General features: G+C 41.3%; 1 protein-coding gene across 2 annotated transcripts in view; it reads left to right on the top strand.

Annotated features, from left to right (window-relative positions):
* CDH2 (cadherin 2) overlaps nucleotides 1-22,587 on the top strand; it is a 193,684-nt gene that overhangs the window by 146,420 nt on the left and 24,677 nt on the right. For both annotated transcript variants that reach the window (XM_074352193.1, XM_074352194.1), the window contains 8 exons: nucleotides 1,128-1,300; nucleotides 9,198-9,335; nucleotides 10,021-10,206; nucleotides 12,249-12,502; nucleotides 14,191-14,333; nucleotides 17,206-17,439; nucleotides 17,745-17,978; nucleotides 19,918-20,057. In XM_074352193.1, coding sequence (XP_074208294.1) covers nucleotides 1,128-1,300; nucleotides 9,198-9,335; nucleotides 10,021-10,206; nucleotides 12,249-12,502; nucleotides 14,191-14,333; nucleotides 17,206-17,439; nucleotides 17,745-17,978; nucleotides 19,918-20,057 — 1,502 coding nt within the window. The remainder of the gene's footprint in view (nucleotides 1-1,127; nucleotides 1,301-9,197; nucleotides 9,336-10,020; nucleotides 10,207-12,248; nucleotides 12,503-14,190; nucleotides 14,334-17,205; nucleotides 17,440-17,744; nucleotides 17,979-19,917; nucleotides 20,058-22,587) is intronic.

Below are 22,587 nucleotides of genomic sequence, written 5' to 3'. Positions count from 1 at the left end.
CTGGGTGCTCAGCGCTCTTCCTGACACAGAGGTGACAGGCTCGTTCCTGCCTTCCTGGAGCTTAAATTCCTGTAGAGGAGGAAAAGAAAAGGCAAACCAAAGCAAGCGGACAGTGAAGTTTTGAGAAAAGAATACTAAGCCAAATTGGCACATAATCCAGTGTCTTATTTAAGGGACAAGCTCCAAAAAGAGATTTGAAGTATGTGAGCAAGACTTAGTTAATTCTGGGACAAAAAAAAAAAAAGTACCATGTAAAGAGAATAGCAATTGTGAAGGCTCTAAAGTAGAAATGAGCTTAGGGTCCTTATGAAGAAGATAGGCTGGAGATGGACCGTTTTATAATCCAGTTCTCATAAAGATCCCACGGAACAAACCATCTTAAATAGTAACTACCTTTGTTTTTATTCTTAAATTACAGTTTGTCTAGCCAGTTTGAATTGATTTGATCCTCATGCTTCATAGACTTCCTTTCCACACTATCTAACAGATTGAAGTCCCCGAGTTTGTTACAGTGTTCTTTGAATCTCCTAGGAAATAATGAACCACGATGCCAAATCCCTATTCGATCTACCAAAACAGTCACGCATGGAATGATTTCCTCAGGACCTCAGTAAACGGAGTGTGTGTCGATACGCACACAGCTTGCTTTCTGAAAGTGGCTTAGGCACTGTGGAGAATCTTGCCCAGCATGTCATTCTAGATGTTACCGCGTAACGGAAAAAACATGGCCGAGGGAAGGAATCAGTGGCCGTAAAATGCGTCTCAGATGTCATCTGTGTTACTTCTTATTCGCGTTTTACATAAATGCCTTCATTTAAAGACCTAAAGTGATCCTTTCTTTGAATCATACAGTGAATTTGTTCTCGAAGTATATGGGGAAAAAAATTGAGTCTGTATAAAGGTGTAAAATTGTTTAACAGTTTCCTTCCAGGCATCTAAACCGTGTTGCATATTTTTTTTGTTTTGGAAGTGAGAGCTGTTCTCATCCGCAGTGTTTTTAACCACGTCTAAATGATTGTCTGTTTTGAAAAAGTGAAATTAAAATTGATGGAAAAGGTAATGATACCTTCTGTTTGGGGTCCTGCAGTGAAGGGTGGTCGTTCACTTTCCGTGTGTCCTGTGTCTAGGGACATACGTGATGACGGTCACTGCTATTGATGCTGATGATCCAAACGCCCTGAATGGGATGCTGAGGTACAGAATCCTGTCCCAGGCTCCAAGCACCCCTTCGCCCAACATGTTTACAATCAACAATGAGACTGGTGACATTATCACAGTGGCAGCTGGACTTGATAGAGAAGTAAGCCAACCAAAACCTGTATTTGAATTTGTTTTTAATCTTAAACGTGCACAGTGTCACATACAGTTTGTCTCCAGGTAATAACATATCCACAGTATTATTCGAATGTTGATTTTCATTGAGAAATTGGTTGTACTCTTTTCTATAGAACCTGCAAGTTGGTTAAATGATACGTGTATACTGCATAAATCTTTGTTAGTCCGTGTAATACGTAGTGTGATCATTCGCAAAGTAAAGCCAATAACGCTCTGGTGTCTAATTTTTTAAATTCTTGGCATTTTCTCGTGTTTCCCTCAGGCCCAAAAGATTTCTTTGAGGAATTAAATTAAAAACCATGCCCAAATAAAGTGGACATAAGTTTAGGATAATTTTTAACATTCATACTTTTAAGAGGCCACAAAGAGCATGTGTGATGAGGTTTTTCGTGGCCCCTGTGGCTAGCCTGATTTAGTGCAGAAGAGAGGCTCTCCTTCTGTTAACTCTCAGATTAATTTATTTACCAAGTCTGAGCATCAATAACTGCGTTCATTATCCTGACAAGCCTTTAAAGTTATAAATGCAGAGGAACACACTTCTGGCCATAATATTTTGTTGCAATGGCATAAACTGTTGATTGTGTTGAAATATGATGTTATATCACAGTCTGAGAAGGAAGAGGTGTCTCAGTTGATTCCAGATGGATCCTCTCCCGTCACAGACCTCAGCCCACCATGCTCCGGTACCCTGCTGGTTTTGTCCATGGGATTCCTTCTGCCGGGAATGTCTTGCAGACTTTTCTTGATCTTAAACCTTCTAGTTCTTCATGGTGCCATTCAAGCCCTGCTTACGTCCTTTCCTGAAAACTCCAGCCCTGATGAATTGTTTTACAGCCTTTCTCTATTCTGTTCTGACCATTTTCCTAGCGATTGTCAAGGTCATTATGGACCATCAGCAATCATCGGGCGGGAGAGTTACCAAACTGCCAACTCGTAGAGACCCGTGCTTGGAGATTTCTGGCTGAGCCAGCTCTTGTAGTAATGAGACCTCATATTATATACGTCAAAAGGAAACGTTATACCTACTGTAATAAATGTCATTGACAAGGATTTTAGGAGTTGGTTTTTATGATGCTGTATTTTCCTTAGTAAAGTAGCATTCACTTGAACTGGATCGAAGAAAACGCTGCTACTGTAATTCATTATATACGCAAGATAGTGCTAGCAACACTTTAATAAAGTAATATGAGCCAATCAAGATTGCTTAATTCACAGCTGAGATGAGAGTTTTTCTTAGGAGTCAGATGTACATCTACTACGTTGTGCCTGTGAACTCTGAGGTGTCAACGGTCCTTTCTCTAGGACTATTTTGCACCAGAGGTTGTTGAAATTTAGTTTTTGCAGTAGTACGTTTAGCTCAGTGATATTCGGAACTGTATGTCTTTTCACCTCTTCCATTACTATATGAAATACTATTCTTAAATGTCAATAAATTCAGCATGAATACTATATTTTGTAGAAGATTATGGTATATATTTTTTTAACATTCTCTCTCGAGGGCCAGGTTGCTCACATACCAAGTAGGTATAACTTATCTCCCAAACCTAACGTTTCTCTTTCATTTCACACTCTCGTGAGATTCAGAAATAGGGCTTCATCTTGTTTTCCCACAGTAATACTCCTGTCACCTTTAGCCTGGCTGTTTTCTGACAAGCAAGAGGCAGAAAGAAGGAAAGACAGTTTGACCAAAGTAAACCAACCATATTGAACAATCCAGGAGACTGTATTGAGTTCAGAGGGTGAAAGCCAGAAGTCAGGCTGGAGTTGTGGTTGTCTGCCCCACGGTGCACAGAGCAGCTCGAGATCACCCTCTGGATTCGAACCTGTAGAGTCTCAGGTTCAAGACAGGATGAGGAATAGCTTCCTGAGAGTGAAATTATTAAACACAACATTGAATTACAAGGAAAAATTATGGGAAGAAAACCTTCTTTTTCTGAAAGTCATTTAACATGAGAAAATGTATCTATCTTAGGTGGTTTGTGGTCATCTCTGCCCGAGGCCGGGGATAAATGACTCTGACTTCTCCAGGCCTCATGCAGGCTGGGGATGCTTTTCCTTCCATTAGACTTCACGGGTTTCTTTCTGTCCAAAGTCATTTCCGTCGTCATCCTCCCAGGATGGGTGACACCTTTAAGTGACTAAACTTCTAATCATTGAAATGTTTATGGGGATTCAGCTTTTTCTTTTCGTTTCATCTCCTGGTTAAAAAAAATAAAATTCCAATTCTTGAGGTTCTCCAGACCTAAAGTGGTACCCACCACACCTGCCGGTCCTCAATTTTTTTTGTCTCCACCTGACTTTTCATTGCATGACTTGGTGGTGCCCATTCCTGGCATTGTCTCCATTTCTCCAGCTTTTTCATGTCCATCTCCTGCCCTTTGTGGTCAGGACTACTGATGAAATGACCCTCTGTTTCACTCGGTTTGAGTAATTCTGGTTTTGCCTGTTATGGGCTATTGGACTTTCAGTGTATTCCGCATCTGTCAACGGGGGGAATAACATTATATGTACTTCATGGGATGATGGTAAGGATTACATAGCATGCCGCATAAAGCATTCAGCACAGCGTCCAGTACAGTTAGCTCTCGTTTTCCCCGCCGCCATCAAAAATCCATTCTGAGCATCTAGTGGGTGAACACCACCACTCTATGGCAAAGTGAGAAAAAAAAATTACCTGTTTTCCAAGCTAGATATACGGTCACTTGTGCCCTCAATTCCCTGTTCTGTCCTGGAGGAATGTTCTCCTGTTTTCTGTTGTCTGGGTCTTCCCTTCTCTGCAGGTTCTGTCCTGCAAACCCCGTGGGTTCCTTCATAATCTACAAACATGCTGAGTGTCCCCTTTGGTCAAAGGATTCTCCACGACCCACAGCATGAAATCACAGCTCTTATATGTGACACTCCAAACCCTCTAAGACACTGGTCCCAAAGCCTTGCTATCTGGTCTGACCTAGAATTCTTCCCTCCTGCTCTGAGCCAGCGATGCCCTCCACCCATACTAGCACATGCCATTCCTTGTACAGATCTGATCTTCTCTATTATTCTATGTCCCTTGTTTCCTCTGCTTGAAGATTCTTTTCCCACTTCTCTGTAGAGCAGACTGATCCTCGTTCTCGGAGAGCAGGTCCTCAACCCATCCCCTGGGCACCCACGGTAGCCTGCGTTCCTCTAGCCACACAAAGACGATGTCACGTGGACATCATATCTGCCTTCCAGCTCCCAGTATTCGGTGAGCTCGATGCGTTCCTCTTCTTTTCACCTCAAATAGGAACCTGGAAGAAATGTTCAAGTTGTTAGATTCTCTCCTTCCTGTCAACACCAGACTCTTCAGAAGGGCAGCCCACAGTCACACGCCACTCCTCTGCCTTCCTCGTCTCCTCGGACTCTGGCTTTCCGCCCGCCTGCCCCGCTCAGATGCCCTCACCCCGTGCAGATCCTCTCACTTTCTTGAAGGGCACTACTATCGCAGAGCAACTAATGGCGCAGGCTGTGGACTCAGAGAGACCTGGATTCAAATCTTTTCTCTGCGTCTTACAGCTAAGTGTCCGTGGGCAAGCCTTGGTTTCCTTATCTGTAAAATGGGGATTAAAAACAGTCCATGTGCCTTATCGGCTTATTTTGAGGACTAAATGAGACCGTGCATAGTGCTCAGCACTGTGTCTGGTACATAGTGCTCTGTCTCAAGAATTTTTTTTTTTATTATCAAGGCCCTTAGAACAGTGCTGGCATTCAGCAAGCATTCAAAAAGGTTTTAACTTACATACTTACAAGGTGGGTGGTACTGTCAGCTCCATTTCACAGACAAGGGAACTGGGGCTTTGCATTTAAGAATTTGAACAGGGTCACAAACCCGCACTAAGTTCTCATGACGGTACCACTCACTTGTGCATCCAAAAGCCAGCCTGTCGTCTTCCTAAATCTGTGATTGCTGATGGACTTCCTGTTTCATGTGAGCAGTGCCTCCTCCCCCAGTCTCCCAGGCTCCTGGTCTGCTGCCCTCTGCTGGGCACTGCCATCCATCCACTGACCTATTTAGTCATCAGGTTCCTCTCGTTTTACCCAAAAAGTGCATCTTGCATCCATTTGTCCCTCCCTCCAGGCTTTGAGGACTGGTCCAGATATCACTATTAGAAGTTCCTTCCCCACTTCCTCCTCTCTTACTGTGGTTGCGTTGCACATTTGGTCCTGTGACGCATTAATATTTGTCCTTACCACTCGGTGGCAGCAAGGCCATCTCTGGTTCTGCTCATTATTTTATCCAGGTAAACTAACTCTATCACCTGGCATCTAATGGACATTCATTAATAAATGTTTGCCAAATGGATGATTGAATGTCCTCACCTCTTCATTCACTTCTGGCCATCTAGTTCAGTGTTTCGGAAGTATGGCGCCCACATGGAAGGATCTTCACCGATACACATGGGGAAGCCTCCAGGGAAAACCAGAGACCTCAGGTCTTTTAGATGCTACTCCGTCAAGTAGAGATGGTCAGAGCACAAGCGTTGTATTGTGTTTATTTTTACAGTTATATTTATGACAAGTGATGCTAGTTTTCCATTTACAGTACCTTTACAATAAATTGTTTTTTAAAAGAGAGTTAATGCCAAGATGAATAGTTATTGATTCATGGTATAGAAATAGGAGGCTGCGGCAGAACTGGGAAGATGGTATATGAGTCAGTTTAGTAGTTTGGGAAACAGTGAGCTAGTTTATGCTCTCAGGATATGTATCTTTAATAAATAAATGATAGCGAGCCATGTAAATAAAAAGATGGTTTTCCCCAAACCTGAAATGATTTTTATAATGTAATGCAAGGCCCAAGGTTTCTCATACATTCTTCCATCCAACCACAAATTTAAAAGCATTTATTGCTTGCTTACTCTGTCAGACACTGTGCTGTATGTACATAGCAGGGACACCAACGCCTGCAAAGCGGTGACCCTGGGGAGGGGCGTATGAGCATAGCCAGGGAGGATGGACCGACGGATGGACTGATAACAGCCTTGTATACTAGAAACAGTGATAGAGGTGTGTCCTGAGTAGGCAGACACCTCGCCTCAAGGACTCTCTGAAGTCACCTCTGCAGTGACTTTTCAGCTCCGTGTTTGCCAGGCTCAGATACAGGAGGATGCGTATGCTAGGCCAGGGTTTCTCCACATTTTGGATCTGATAAATCTCTGTTGTGGGGGCAAGTCCTGTGCATCGAAGGGTGTTTAATAGCATCTGTGGCCTCTCCCCTTTAGGTATCAGTAGCACTGCCCTGGCAACCAGAAATGTCTCAGGATATTGATAGATGTCCCTTGGGGTTGGGGGAGGCAAAATTGCCCCAGTTGAGAATCACTGGTCCAGGCAGAGGGAGATGCCAGATGCAGTGGCACTGGGATGTGGTCGGCATTTGAAGACAGATAAACAGCTCAAGGTAGGAAGTAAGGGAATGGAAGGGGACAGCTTTGGGAAGGTGGGTGAGTCGCAGAGATGGATAGACTGACAGCAAGCAGAGGGGTTAAGATTGTATCCTTTCTAGAAAAGAAAGTGAGGGAATGTTTTTAAGCCAAGTCCCTTTGATCAGATGTGGGACAATGAGGGTGGGAAGTCAGATTCTTATGAAATTTAAATGTCAGTCATTCAGAACCAGATGCCCAATGACTAAATTAGGCAAGAAGCTCTAAATAGTTGGGTCGCCTAAAACATAGGCTGTCGTGTCTTCCTTACTAAATGGAAAAGCATTTTACCAACCAGGCACTTAAAAATGGAGATTAGATTGTTTACCAGGTTAGTTTTGGGAGGGTTTCTGGTTTAGATTTTTTGTTTTTTGGTTTTGTTTTTTTTTTTTTACTTAAAGATACATTGTCTTTTAGAGATAACACTGTTCTTTTGTAACCTAGAGCTCTCCAGGCTAGTGTGAAACAGTAGGAAACTTCAGGTATTAGCAACTGATCCCAGTATTTCAGCTCAGTGGAAAATTGTACGTATTATGTTTACATAACTCTAAAGACCTTTGTTAAAGTAGACATTAACAGAGAATTGTATCTCCAAATAATATCTATGTCCATTTTTTTTAATCTTCTTTTAAAAACTCTTATTTTTTTTTTCTTTTTGGAGACTCTTCATCTGTTTCTGCAAATAGCAACCAACAAAAATGGGCATTTCAAAGTCGTAGCAAATTTTTATGTTCATGATTTTCAGCTGGGAGGTCTGAACTGAACGCCCTACAAAATTCTCTCGCTTACCGTGAAAGCATTAAGCTGAAATGACACTGTTGATTGGGGAAAGGGAACCATTGAGAAATATTTTAGCCTACATAAGTGATGGCCAGGTGTTCCAGGTTAAAAATTAAAATGGCTCAACCAGCACTATCCCTTTGTTTCATGGTTTGTTTTTTTTTTTTCCAATTCAAAGAAGAGGGGTATTTTTTTTCCTTTTCAAAAGACACAAAGAAACTGAAATAAATAACTGGCAGAGATTGGCATCTGGGTGGACAGAGACTGAAAATCAAGTGTGTGGCGTTTGCCTTTCCCTCCTACTCTTCTGTTGGCCGCGCCCTTCCCACAAACAACTAAAGCCAAGGCTGCAATTTGTGTCTGTTCTCGCCAAGCTCCAGAAACCCCTCAAGCACGGCCATTCATAACGTTGGCTATATTTAGAATTGGGGTAAACTACTCTTTGCAGTGACTGTTCATTTTTGTATGAAGCAGTGAGTTTTTTTGTTCAAGCTGTTGTAACATTTTTCAAAGATCAGTATTTTTTTATCTGTGCCAATTTCCATGGAGAATTCAAATGATTTGAGGTACTCATTTTGTTTAGATTTTCCTGATACAAAACCTAGTCAGCTAGTGCTGCAGAATTCGCAGTCCCAGGATTTTCTCTCAGATACATTACAACTGAATTTGGCTCCTCCCCCCCCCGCTTTAAAAAGTTCAACCTGTAAATAAACAACAGGGTCCTGCTGTATAGCACAGGGACCTATATTCAGTATCTTACAACAGTCTATCATGAAAAAGAATAGGAAAAGGAATGTATATAACTGAAACATTGTGCTGTACGCCAGAAATGAACACAACATTGTAAACTATACTTCAATTTTAAAAGAAAGTTCAATCTGAAATTTGAAAGCAGTGATGCTTATTTGATATTAACCATCTATATGAAAATGTATCCATATTTATTATAGGTCTGTGGATACAGTGAGTTTTATGTCCAAATAGCAGTCAGTTGAGTATACAACTATTAAATACCTACTGTGTTCCAAAATGAAAGAGAGAAACATAAACCCTTTCCTTCGTTTTGGATACATCTAAGAATGTATCTCTCCCCCGTAGTTATGAATAGTGTAACTAATGGAAATTAGAAGAAACTATGGTATCAAACTTGTTGTCTTAGAAAGAACACATAGAAGAATATATAAAAGGAAAGCATATATACACTTGATGAATTATATATGCTTTCTTCTCCCTCTCACGTTTCTGTATTGTCTTGAGTATCCTAAACCGGGTGGATGTTAACATAGGAGAAAGTAAATACAAACCACATGACCTGAATGCTGATGACAATGTTGTGACGTTCAGAAGAAGAGGAAAGGCTGGAACCATATGGAAGTTTCAGCTTAGCAGTGAATTTCACACATCTGCCATGCTTTCCCTTCCTTGCCGCCAGTAGAGGTGAAAACATATAGTTAAATCTCTCCAGACAAGGAGCAGACCTGCGCTTCACAAGTTAAAGGAAACTCCACTTGGGAAATTTCGAGTAATGTTCATCAGAGTGAATAATGCTGTGCTTTCTGTGTGTAATAAAGAGCCATTTGCAGAGCAACTGTTACGTCTTGAGGAATTAGTTTCATTTAGGTTGTTATCTCTGTGTCTTTCTAGAAAGTGCAGCAGTATACGTTAATAATTCAGGCTACAGACATGGAAGGCAATCCCACGTATGGCCTTTCAAACACAGCCACGGCTGTCATCACGGTGACAGATGTCAACGACAATCCCCCAGAGTTTACTGCCATGACAGTAAGTACGGACTGGCACTCATGGAACTCTCCGCCTGTGGTCCATGACTGAGAACTTTTGTCATGAATAATAAATGCATTAAGTAGAGCTGGAACTTGTTTCTCCTCGTTCTAGAATGGGTACCGATGCCAACGTTTTCTGTCCCGTCCACCAGGGTTTTTAAATAAAGCGCCAAAGTAATTTGTTTTTTCGCCCTCTCCAAGTCCACTAATGAAGTTGTTAAAACACGCTGCCTGGAAGAAATGCCCTAAAAAAAGGATTGTGCTGTGATGACTAAATATTTATAAATATCTTCAGGCACATGAACTACATGACTGATGTATGCCACTTGGTCAGCATATAATTATGATCTCTTGACTCAAATGATTTCCATCAGACAAGTCCTTTCCTCCGACCTCCCCACCCCCCAATTAATCACCCAGCTACTCACAAGGAGGATGCTAATTTTAATATTAATGAAACTGTAACATTATTTGCAAAAACAAATTTTGCTTGCCGGAAAAAGTTACAGTATTTTTAAAGTCAGACATAAACGCTGTGACTACCTGCATTACTAATCTCCCTGTTTAGTGTGGCTAATAAAGATTTAATGGGGCACTAAAATCGGGGCGGTGCGGTCATAAAGACACGCTGTCCTTCAGTGGTCCCCGCCGCTCCTCTGACTGCGCTTTGTCTTTTCTTGTAGTTCTATGGCGAGGTCCCTGAGAACAGGGTCGACGTCATAGTGGCTAATCTGACTGTGACAGATAAGGATCAGCCCCACACGCCGGCCTGGAACGCCGTGTACAGAATCAGCGGCGGGGATCCCACCGGCCGGTTTGCCATTCAGACCGACCCCAACAGCAACGACGGCTTAGTCACGGTGGTAAAGGTAAGTGCGATGATCTGACAGCCACCCTGCAGTCACCAGTATATGCCCCCTACCCCTTAGTGTGTTACTGAATCTTAGGACTTCTTCCCTTCAGCCGTCTCTAAGTCTGGAGTTGATGGATTTGGGGAATTCACGTGTGTTACTTTTTGGTTGTGTTGACATCAAAGCCAACATTGCTGTTCTCACATTATCCCTGAAATATGATTGTTTTTGAATCTCTGTGGGCAGTTTTAAGAATCTGAAGACAGGACAGCCTCCAAAGGTGTTAACTGTCAGTGGCGTGGATGGGTTCGTGATGCCACATCTTGGTTTAATCACCAGTTGAAAGCCATTAGGAACGATGCCTCGCACCTACTTTTCTCATACCTACGGGCTGCAGTTACAATATCAGCTCAGGGAACAAAGCAGAAAATATCACGAAAATAAAAATGGGATGAGCAGGCAAGAGGAGGGCCTGTGCTTTTAAAAGGTTTCGAATTTACATTGCTGTTCTTAAATGCTGTTTTCAAGACTTTAAGAAATTGATTCTTCTGATCTTTAATTGTCAGAAAGTAAAACCAAACTACTGAATGCTAGCAGAAAAAGGGATGTTAACGTCAACTGTAACAGACAGCACCGAACGCAAAGCCCTTTACAGTGACCGTCTCTTCTTTTTAGCACCCAGGGCAGAGATTTGCTACCTTGCCTCCCATCCCAACAGTCTTGGTTTGTACGTGAACCCAAATGTTGGCTGTAGATAGAGAGGCACACTGAGGGGTCAGCTGTGCAGGAGTAGAATGGTAATTTCCCCCACAAGGTGGGGTTTAGAAATTCTCCAGACACTACACGGGGATCAAGAGCAAGACCCTCTGTGAATCCAAGCTCTGCCCTCAGTCGTGGCGTCGCCACGGCAGGTTCTGTAGACCTCGGGCTCCTCACACGGAGAGTGAGGATGGCAACTGGACCTAAGTCTTAATGCTGTTCTGACGGATAAATAAGCTTAATACACATCCAGGGTCTTAGCCCTCAGCATAAAGAAGTGTTGTCAGGGACGTTTCATGTGGCTAAGGTAATCACTCACTCAAAAGAATTCTGTCTTATTTTCTGCCTTCTTTACTGTCTTGTTTAAAATAATTCAGAAAGGGAAGTTGAATTGGGGATTTTAGAGTCAGAAAAAAAAAAACACTACGAAGATTTGAGGAAGTGGTGCAGGTTGAAACACTGGTGCGGTGTGTGCCAGTTACATGGCTTTCTCGTTAGCTTCAGCCCTTTAGTTTGCTAACTACAGAGGAGACAAAAATTCCTCCCACCTACATACAAACACTATGATTTTTTTTTGAAGTGTGTATGTGTGTGTACTTTATTTATTTTATTTTGGGGGAGGAGGGGAGGCAACTAGGTTTATTTATTTATTCATTTTAACCGAAGTAGTGGGGACTGAACCCAGGACCTTGTGCATGCTAAGCACACACTCTACTACTGAGCTGTACCTTCCCCTTACATGTGTGTACCTTAAAATGTTCACTTTAAATTATGAAGGATGCTTTTAAATAGTATGAGTTTAGCTTTATGAAAAAAATGACATTTTCTAGTTTTTGTTTTTTCCACTTCATCGCGGACTGGTAAAAGCTATCCTGGAGGAGGAACGGTCTTGGGTCCAATGTCTGAGAGTACAGTCTAGACCACAGTGTTCCCACTTGATCCCAGCTTACTTAGTGTTTTTTATTTTTGGTCAACAATGCTGTTCTTAAGAATAATCAGGTTCTTAGATGTAGCTAAATAAATGCACAATGCAATAGTAGTATGCATTATTTTGTGAACATGAATCTTTGAAATGCCCAAGATGTATAAAATACCTTATCTGAGTGATAAATACATCAATCATTGGCCAGGCTACTGCTTGTTTTCCAGAAATATGAGAGGAACCTATAGGGCAGTGAATGAAAAATTGAGGTTTTAGAAATGGAGTTGATAGAAGACTAAACTACAGAATGCAGATATTCTGATTTCCTGCAAAAATATAGTTTCCCCTTTAAAAAATAATTTTTTTTTTATCTTTCCAGCCAATCGACTTTGAAACAAATAGGATGTTTGTCCTTACTGTCGCTGCAGAAAATCAAGTGCCGTTAGCCAAGGGTATTCAACACCCGCCTCAGTCAACTGCGACTGTGTCTGTCACAGTTATCGATGTGAATGAAAACCCTTATTTTGCCCCAAATCCCAAGATCATTCGCCAAGAAGAAGGCCTTCACGCCGGCACCATGTTAACAACGTTTACAGCTCAGGACCCAGATCGATATATGCAGCAAAATATTAGGTATCAAATGCCGCTTATGGTGTTTTTGTAATTTACACTATGTTCCACGCTGTGCATAAAATGTATTTACCTTTTAAGTGCAAAATTATCATTGGAACCCAAGCTACTTATTACAAGATGATTTTTAATTGTTTGGTGAGGTTTCATCAGTAGATCAATGAGTATATTAGAAAGGAAATAGAAGAATGGAGCTACCAGTGTATTATTTTATTGAAACAAAAGCTCTCTGCGTCTCTTCTTCTGTCCTCTTTCCTTTTTTCAATCTTTAATAATAATTTAGCCTGTGCTTTTATACCAAACATCACTAAAAGCTTCCCCTGTGCATAAACTGGGGGACTCTCTTAGGAGCTTACATAACATTTCTCTCTACTCCATCCATCAGGAAGAGAAGGAAACTCATGCCGAAACCAAGACATAAGCGCTAATTATTTTCATCCCTCACCTGTACAGTGGTTATAGGACTTACAAAGCATATCTGTAAAGATTTCCAACCTCAGCAGAATCTCATTTATCCTTCCCGATGAGAGAGTAGATGGTTGGCAGAGAGTACCCCACACGACTCTCACCCATTGCTGGTGATGATAATTTTTTAAATTAGCTCATACTTTATTTAACTTCTTTGAGAAATGCTGACAGGTGACTGCATATCTTCTCCGCTTCTCCTTACGTTGAAATCAAGATAGATAAATAGCTAATTAATAGGTGTATTGAACTCCTCCAACTTTTGGCCTCTCCAAACGTAGGATATGTTTTCCAATTTGTATATGGGCTATCCAAGCTTGAAAAGCTCACCCCTTCCCCAAACGAAAAAGGAGGTTGAGCTAATAAAGCAGATAAAGCTGCTTCATTCAGACTCAGACCGTGGGACTTCCCTTAAAGAGTATAATTCTTTTCTTCCTTTTTTTTTAATTGAAGTGTAGTCAGTTTACAGTGTGTCAGTTTCTGGTGTACAACACAAAGTTTCAGCCATACATATACATAAACGTGTTCCTTTTCATATTCTTTTTCATTATAGGTTACTACAAGCTATTGAATATAGTCCCCTGTGCTGTACAGTACGACCTTGTTGTTTATCTATTTTATACATAGTAGTTAGTATCTGCAAATCTCGAACCCACATTTTATGAAGAGTGTAATTCTGAGGCTTATTCCAGGTGGGAAATCCTCGAAGGAATGAGGTGATGGGGGTCTCCCCGCTGTGACCTCATCTCCACTAGGAGAAGGTGGTAAACATTTTGGAAGTGTCCCGTGGTAGAAAATTCAACCTCTCTTATAATGTCTCGTAAGTCCTGTACGTTAGGGCTAATGCTCATTTAGGTGGTATATTTGAGCTATCTTATCTGCATCATTGCTGTCTTGTCCTTTGAACTAGTTAAGAGCTTAAAATGCGACCTGTGAAATCTGCCTTAATCCCAACACACAGTCGAGAGACTGGGCTCCTGGTCTTTCCCCTCCAACTCCTGTCTGCTGTCTACCACATGTCTGCTCCTGCAGCACATAACCCTCACGGGCCTCCTCACGCCACTGGCACAGAAATACTTGCCCACGTAAAAGCTGTCCGTCCAACCGTCATCTACAAAAATGCACGTTAATGAGCTGGTTGCATTTGGAACCAAACCTGTAAAAGAGGTTTTATTTATTAAGTTTTGTGTCAGAAAAATTTAACTTGTTGTGCTTTCATTTTGTAGATACGCAAAATTATCTGATCCTGCCAATTGGCTAAAAATAGATCCTGTGAATGGGCAGATAACTACAATTGCTGTTTTGGACAGAGAATCACCCAATGTGAAAAACAATATATACAATGCTACTTTCCTTGCTTCTGACAATGGTACGTAATTGAATGCAGTCACTGTATTATCCTGGATGTTGTTAAAGCGACATGTTCCTCATCAGGAACGCACCATCAGGAAATGAGGTTTTCTACGAAACCCAATTGTCTCGAAAACTGACCTTCATTCCTCTAAGGCCCCAGTTCCTATTATCTGTTCCCTCTGGGCTTTCCATGATATATTCTCTGTCTTCTGTAATGAATGTTCCCAGTGTCCTTACACTCTCCATGGCAGTCTGTCTAGTATTGTGGTCACAAGCTTTTGTGATTTCTCTGCCCTGCTGCACCTTGATGCCTCACTGGCCCAGACACTGTGTGTTTCAAGGTGGTCTTTTTATATTGCTTCTAGTCAGTGTATTTGCTGCCATAAATTTGTCTGTCTCCAGCATTTTTCCTCTTTCTAATTCTCTGCCTCTAATCTGCCATGGGCCAGGAAACTCTTAATTTCGTGCATAAATTGAAATAATTGAGTCCACAAGCTTTTTGTATGTTGGTTTTGAAACATAGTTTAGCACTTTTTTTTTCCTTTGGAGGTCTCTGCTGGATTCTAAATAGCTGAGATGAATAGATAGCACTGTTTTTTAAATATATAAGATAAAAATGACTTATGTAAACCTGGTTTTGGACTTGGTTTAGCTCTCAGTATGACGTGGTCTAAGACGAAAGCTTTGAGACTCTACCTGACCTCCTGGGCTCAAACTCCAGCTCTAACCACTTTTTAACTGCAAGCCTGGCCACAAAGTTTAAAATCTGTCCATTTCCTTTTTCTGTTAAATAAGCATAATGGTAGCAGTATCCTTAACTCACAGTGTACAGGAGAAGATAAAATGGCTTAGATCTGTAAAGCTTTTAAAACAGTGTCTGGCACAAACTAAACACTCAAATAAATATTTCTATTATGTGTTAATAGTTTGAAAACTGAATTGCAACCCTATTTTAAAACCGTTTCAGTACTGGACTATGAATGTTAGCATCTAATAAAAATAGCCGGCTTTTCTGTTTGGTGGCCGAGACGTGTAGTTTGAAAAATGTTGTCCTATCAACACTTTTGATAAGAACAGTTTCAAAGAAGCTTTCCGAATCCTGTATAATAAGATTCAATTAGATCATTATCTGTCATAAATCTACGAGGTGACAGGGCCAAAGCAATATTTCTTATCCTTTCTAATATGAGACCTGCTGTTCAAAGATGTAGGCTTGAAACTTGGTGGGAGCGGCTTCTGCCCCATTTCACATCAAAGCACAGCATTAGTGTCTGTTTTATGCTTTCTTGCCATATGTAAGTGGTAGCTTTCCCCACAGTGAAACTTAAAGCAATATATCTTGCACCCTTATGGTGAGATTTAAAGAGCTATCAAATTACACGTATATATGTTGGTGGTGAGTTACAACCGGATTTTTCATTCACTGACGTGGATTGTTTTCTAATTGAAAGGGTGCTTAATATGAGAGAGAAGCGAGCGGTTAAACCCATGTAGCTGTGATGCTTTGCAAATGCACTTGACTGTAAGTCGCAAGGCTGGATTCGGAGCCCCAGGTCTGCTCCTTAGTGACTGGGCAAGCTGTTATATAGTCTCGGGGCCTTTGTTTCTTTATTGATAAATTGTTTTTGCTGCTTGCTATTTTATGCAGTTGTTATGAGAGTCAGATAATATTCAATGTGATAATAAATGTGAAAGTAATTCAGACTATAGAGAATCACAGGGGGTCCCAGTGGTATTAGAATATTGTGAACAGCCGCCCCACCCCTCCACCTTAACCTCCCCTCTCTCAGAGCCATCCATCTTCCTCAGAGAGGTCTGTGGAGCTTTCTCGTTGTCCCTCCTCAGGCGTGGATGTGTGCACCTCCCTAGTTGCATGACCTTGGGCAAGTCACTTAAACCACTGGGTCTCAGTATGCAGCCTTATTTAGAAAAGTCTTACATTTCTGTTCTATTATATTTATATAATATGTGTGTTATTTAACTAAATCTAATTATATCATGTTATATATTTAAATTAATACAATTATATATATTTTTATAATCATATTTCCATTATATTTATATCCTTATAAATTTTTATAATATAGCAGAGGCTATATTATATATAATATAATATAATATAATATAATATAATATAATATAATATAACATAGCATCAGGCAAAATTAGCACAAGAAGTGGTAGAGACAGCATTTGGTGGTGGAATGAGAATGGGTTTGGGGTCAGACAGACCAGTCTTTCCTAGCAACCCCACCGCTTCTAAGAGGGTGAGACCACGCCCACTTCACAGAGACATAGGTTACTGTCTGTTAAATCTACTTCATAGGATGACAACTGAAATAACGTATACAGAGCAGCCTAGCCCTTTCTCAAGGAGTAGCTGGTTGATGAATGAATACGTCTCTTCTCCATGGCGCTCCTTCCCAGGATGAGGTCTGGGGGCTGTAGCACTTCTCCCGCAGACTGTTGCAGTATTTCAGAGCTGTGTCTGAGCTTGAAAAGCAGTCAGGTTCTTTCATGCCCATGTCTTGGTTCACCATCAAAGAGTAGGGTCCGGGAGATCGTGGGCACGGTGTTGTGCGTCTCCGACATCCCCCGCAGCGTGGCGCGCAGAAGAAGAAGAGCGAGTGTCAGGAAGGCGCCGAGTTGTGTTTGGCCCCGACCCAGGGGCGTGCGCACGCGCACTGTCACCGCCCTCAGCACCCGCGGACCCAGCCGGGGCACCACGGGGGTCGTCTAGAAAAGAAGAGAAAAACAGACCGCTTAGGTGCTGTGCCAGCTAGATTTTTCCAAGGTTAGAAAGCTAGAGCTTGGAGAGTTTCACCGTAATTGAGACTCAAAGGGAGAGAATTGTGTAGCATCGGTTTGTAATGTGTTTCCCTTTTAAGGAATTCCTCCCATGAGTGGAACGGGAACACTGCAGATCTATTTACTTGATATTAATGACAATGCCCCTCAAGTCTTACCTCAAGAGGCGGAGACTTGCGAAACTCCGGACCCCAATGCAATTAACATCACCGCCCTGGATTATGACATTGATCCAAATGCTGGACCATTTGCCTTTGATCTTCCTTTGTCTCCTGTGACTATTAAGAGAAATTGGACCATCACTCGGCTTAACGGTAAGAACAGGTTAATTATTTGAATATATGTGCAGTGGAGAGGTTTTGAAGCCTGGTATGAAAAGCTAATTTTAAGCGCTTTATTATCTTCTCATTAAATACATTTAAAAAGCTACTTAAAGTTTAAGTAAGGTGTTAAAAGCCCTTAAAGCAAAAAAAAAAAAAAAAAAAAAAAAAACCATGCAGGATAGTTGAAGTGGATTTTATATGTACTATTAGCTAGTAATACATTATAGAAAATGCAGTGTTTTTGATTTGTATTAGGTATAAGCGATCAGACTGTATTTTTTTCCTTTTTTGCATAGGTGATTTTGCTCAGCTTAATTTAAAGATCAAATTTCTCGAAGCCGGGATATATGAAGTTCCAATCATAATCACAGATTCGGGTAATCCTCCCAAATCAAATATCTCCATCCTCCGCGTGAAGGTCTGCCAGTGTGACTCCAACGGGGACTGCACAGATGTGGATCGAATTGTAGGGGCGGGGCTCGGCACAGGCGCCATCATTGCCATCCTGCTTTGTATCATCATCCTGCTCAGTAAGTACATTCGCTGTCTCTTCGGTCTGGTTCTCTTTGCTTCTAGGATGTTTTGGCGAAGTAACTTTTTGCTTTTGCCTTTCAACGTCACCTGACCACTCTCTTCCACCTCTGAGCACCTTCTTGCAGCCACGTCCGCTTGAGAATGAGAAAAGCGTTGAGCATCCTTTCCAGTATGTCCATGTCTACAGCAAACCCAGCCAGCCTACCTCTTCCCTGCCCTGTTGCTGTTTTCAGATGCTAATCTTCTGGGGAGCCATAGCCAACTGTTTTCATAGAAAAATGTTAGACAGTCCTCAGTCTGAGCACTTACGATTTGACTCTGAATTTATGGCATGTAGTTGATGATTTAGGAAAATAAGTATATTGCTTTCCTTCATACACAGCGCAGTCAGCAGCCTGCTCCAGTCATGCAGGGATCAAGGTATTTGTTTCTGACGGACTGCATAAAATAGTGAGAGACAGTACTTCATACAGCACCTTGGATCATAGAAATAATTACACAGCTCAATAAGTTGTGTTTAGAGCAAGTCTAGTTTAAGGAATTGTGCCTTTCTAAGATACTTTGCAATTTTTGGTTCAATGGAATGCAAGAAAATTAAACACTGGTAAGTACTTCAGGAACCACTTCTAAGCATGCGGGTTAAAAGAATAAATTGCTTGGACTCCGTGTTTTATCGTTAAGTAGCAGCGGGACTTAGTCTCTGGTGCTATCGCGCTATGCACCAGTCACTTTCTTGAAAATGTTGGCCATTTCTTTTATGTTTCCTCCATTTACAAGTGTTCTGGTAATTTAGAATCCTGTCCCTTTTTTCTAAGCAATTACTATAGAAGCCTGAGCATTTTTTACTTCCTGTGTGGAGACTACTTTGACTATAATTTGAAACCTGCATGCTAGACTAACAATCCGCTTGCTAGATTTAGCCGTGGAACAATGGCAAATGAGCTCAGGTATCTGGCTTTAAAAGGAGGATATTTATTTTTATGGCCAATAATAAAAATGTGCTCAAATAAGAGTCATTAAATCTTTTGCTTCCGGATGTAAACTGATAGCCCCAGATTTTAGAGAGAATGCATTCCTAGATGTGCACTTAGGGATATGTTTCAATTTCAGCCAGAATGAGGCATATATGCCAGCCTTATCGAGAAAGACTTAGATCTGATGGATTGTGACGTGAAGAACCGACTCTAGGCGTTTAGAAGGAAAACGAATTGGTGCTGATTTTCACATCAATCCTCTGGAAAATTTATGAGTCTAATCCTGGCACAAAAATGTAAAGCATGAAAACCTAATGTTATTTCAGTGCTCAGACTAATCCCCAAGCCTTCTTACCTGAAACGTGCAGTTGAATAGAAAAGGCGACGCGCAGAAGCGCGGTAGAAAAACACGAGCCTTTGGGATTCAAACACCCTCAAGATCCAGCTGCTGATCCAGGTCTGGTTACTTCCAAAGTCATCTTGGCGGGCACTTGACCCTCCTTGAGAAGTGTCCTTCTCTCCGATTTGGGGAGTCAGATGATGCCTGACCAACGGGAAGGACACAGCTATGAAATGATGAGTAATGATTTCACTTACTGTTATTTGTCATCTTAGACTTAACAAACCAGTCTATTAAGGGTAGCCTACCCTCCAGCAAGACAAAGTGAAAGATAGAAATAGTTATCGTCCCCTCTTGCAGATGGTAAAACTGAGGACGGACGTTCACTCAGTGAGTTCCCAGGGCACCAGGTTCCAGAACCCAGGTCTTCCCACTCTAAGCCTAAGTCAGTGCTTCGTCTTGTTTCTCTTCGTCCGAGGCCAGAAACAGCTAAGGGAGTGGAAGAGGCGTTACAAGTTTCTCACCCCCGTGGGTGCAGATTATGAGTGTTGAAGACCGTGATGAGCTGGGTCAGGTTTTTAAAATTACGACCTTGTCTGTTTTGCCTCTTTTCCTGCCTAGTCCTCGTTCTGATGTTTGTGGTATGGATGAAGCGTCGGGATAAAGAACGTCAGGCCAAACAGCTTTTAATTGATCCAGAGGATGATGTAAGAGATAATATTTTAAAATATGACGAAGAAGGTGGAGGAGAAGAAGACCAGGTAAGCGATATTTTAGATCTTTAAGTGGAATTTTATGATCATACAATTAGCATGGTGAGAAAATATTAATACATGGAGTCAGAGGGCGGCGGTATCAAGTTTCTTTTCCTTTATCACACTATCTAACGCTTGGTGAATTTTTTCCAACCTGTGCTGCATATTTCTTGAATTTTTTTTTCAAGAGTACCAAATGTCACTGTATTTGTCCTGTAAGAAAATCATGGAATTATTTCAAGGAGCCTGGGGTTGACACCTAATGCCAATTAGATGTGTACTAATAAAAATGTTTTTCTTTTACAGTTTTTTCTTCATTGGCTATTCAAAATACAAGTAAAAGTAGTTTCTGTGTTGGAATTTGGATATGTGCATGTATGGCAGAAAAAGCACTAGACTGTTTATTTCAGAAACATTTACCAAGAAAAGTCATTATTCCCAGGCACTGTAGTAGTCACTGGGGACACAGAGGTGGGCAGAGCCAACAAAGGTTTGTCCTCGAGAATATTACGTTCTTGAGAAATACTTGACCTTAGAGACAATGTCTAGGTCATCTCTGTATCCGTAAGTGTCTTTTCATGGTGACGAGCTCATACAGTTGCTCAGTCAATGTTGCAGTTCCCAACTGGCTATAAAATAAATAACACGAGCTTCCATATCACTTTGTGCATAGGGAGCTGCATCCCCGTTCGAGGACCGGAATGACCAATAGGTGGAAAAAGAAGAACTTTATCTGCTCGGAAGCAGTGTCTTAGATATCAGAATAGCTCACGTTTATGAAGTCCATACTCTGTACGGGGCTAAGTACATTAAATGCCGTACTCCCTTAAATCTTTGAAACCTGTAAGACTGGGCTGCGACTATCTCCACGTTTGTGTTAGGAAACAGCCTACAGATGGTAGGAGTCGATAAACTCAGACAGCTAGGGAGTGGCAGAGGCAGGATTTGAATCCAGGTCTGTCTGTTCTTACAGCCTAAACTAGCTACTCTGGTGCAGTTAACTATCTAGAAGATATCTGTATAATCCACAAGAAATCACTGTGACACATGTTTCTTAGATTCATTTGATAGCCCTGTCATTCCCACAGACTAACTTGAAAAAGAGCAAAATTCTTGAATGTATGTTCTCTTTCTCTTTTTTACTCCTTGGAGGAAATAACGTATCTCATTCTGCTTTACAAAGCACGCTCACATCCATTGTTGAGTTCTGTCTTTGTGAGGGCCCTTAGAGTTTCCCGTCTTCCATGTGAGCAGATTTCGTGATTTGCTCTCAGAGTTTGTAACTGGCAGAGTCAGAACTCAAGCCCGCATCTCCGACTCCGTGCTAGGTTTACAGTACCTCAACTCCCTCATTTAGAAGAGATGCAGATTTAAAATCTGCTGAAAACTTGACTCGTGTGTAAAGCTGTTTTGAATACTGACTAATTAAAGTGGCTCTATAAATATACCCCAGGGTTTCTTGCTTATAAATGTCTCTGGATATTAAAATTCATGTTTGGCTTAATCCCTCGTTAATCTATCCTTTCACTTTCCTGAGCTGTGTTCAACATCAGCAAACGTTATACTCATCACATTATCTCATAAATCTTCTTCTTTCAGCATTTTAGTTTTCATGTCATTGTGCCTAATTTTCTAAGCATAAACCTAAACCCAACTCAATGAAGCTTTGGTAAACATAGTAATTACTAGAAGGACAGGACACCATGCATAACGGGATGCTGGATAGAATCAAGAACCAAGGTACTTCTCAGCATCCAAGGGTCTGGACCAGGGCGCCCGATGTCACCTGATCTGCCTTTCTCCTCCCCACCAATTCCTTTAAGAAAGTCTTTCATGGATTTTTATTGTTGTAGTTATTTTAGGAAAGACTTACTTTCTTTATTGAGTTTCTCCACTTCGATGGATGCTTGAGACCAAATGGTGAAACTTACCTAGTGCAAGATTTATTAAAATTATCATCATAAATCTTCAACCTCTTCTTTCCCTGACCTGAAAGTTTTCTTTGCTCCCAGATTAACTCTTGGGCATGAACCTGTTGCTTCCTACCCACTTTTTTGGTAGTTTTTTTGGTGGGGGGAGTGGGGGTGTAATTTTTTTTAATGAAGGTGCTGGGGATTGAACCCAGGATCTTGTGCATGCTAAGCACACGCTCTACCACTGAGTGGTGCCCTCCCCTCCCCACCCACTTTCTTGAGAGTCCAAAGATTTTTCTGGAACTTTCTCTGTATTGACCTCAGTGGCTCATTTATTTCTTTAGTACTGGTCTTCCAGTGACATCATATTGTAGACTTTTGCTTCCTTGATGGCATTTTAGTCTAGAGCAAGAGCTTCCGCCCATCTCTGATCCTGTAATGATTTCCATTTGCAGTTCTCATTATTGAAAATTGTGACAAAATTACATAATGGGCTTTTTATTCATTCTAATTTTTACCTCGTAACGGAGGAATAAAATATGAAGTGTGGGAATGCTGTACCTGCACCTGGGGTTCTGTCTCCTCCCTCTCTAAAGTGGTCCATGAAATCCGTTCACTTGCAA

The sequence above is a fragment of the Camelus bactrianus genome, chromosome 24, assembly GCF_048773025.1.
Source record: "Camelus bactrianus isolate YW-2024 breed Bactrian camel chromosome 24, ASM4877302v1, whole genome shotgun sequence".
In the NCBI taxonomy this organism is placed as follows: Eukaryota; Metazoa; Chordata; class Mammalia; order Artiodactyla; family Camelidae; genus Camelus; species Camelus bactrianus.
Note: the sequence above shows the minus strand (reverse complement) of the source record. Positions and strands in the feature narration are given on the sequence as shown.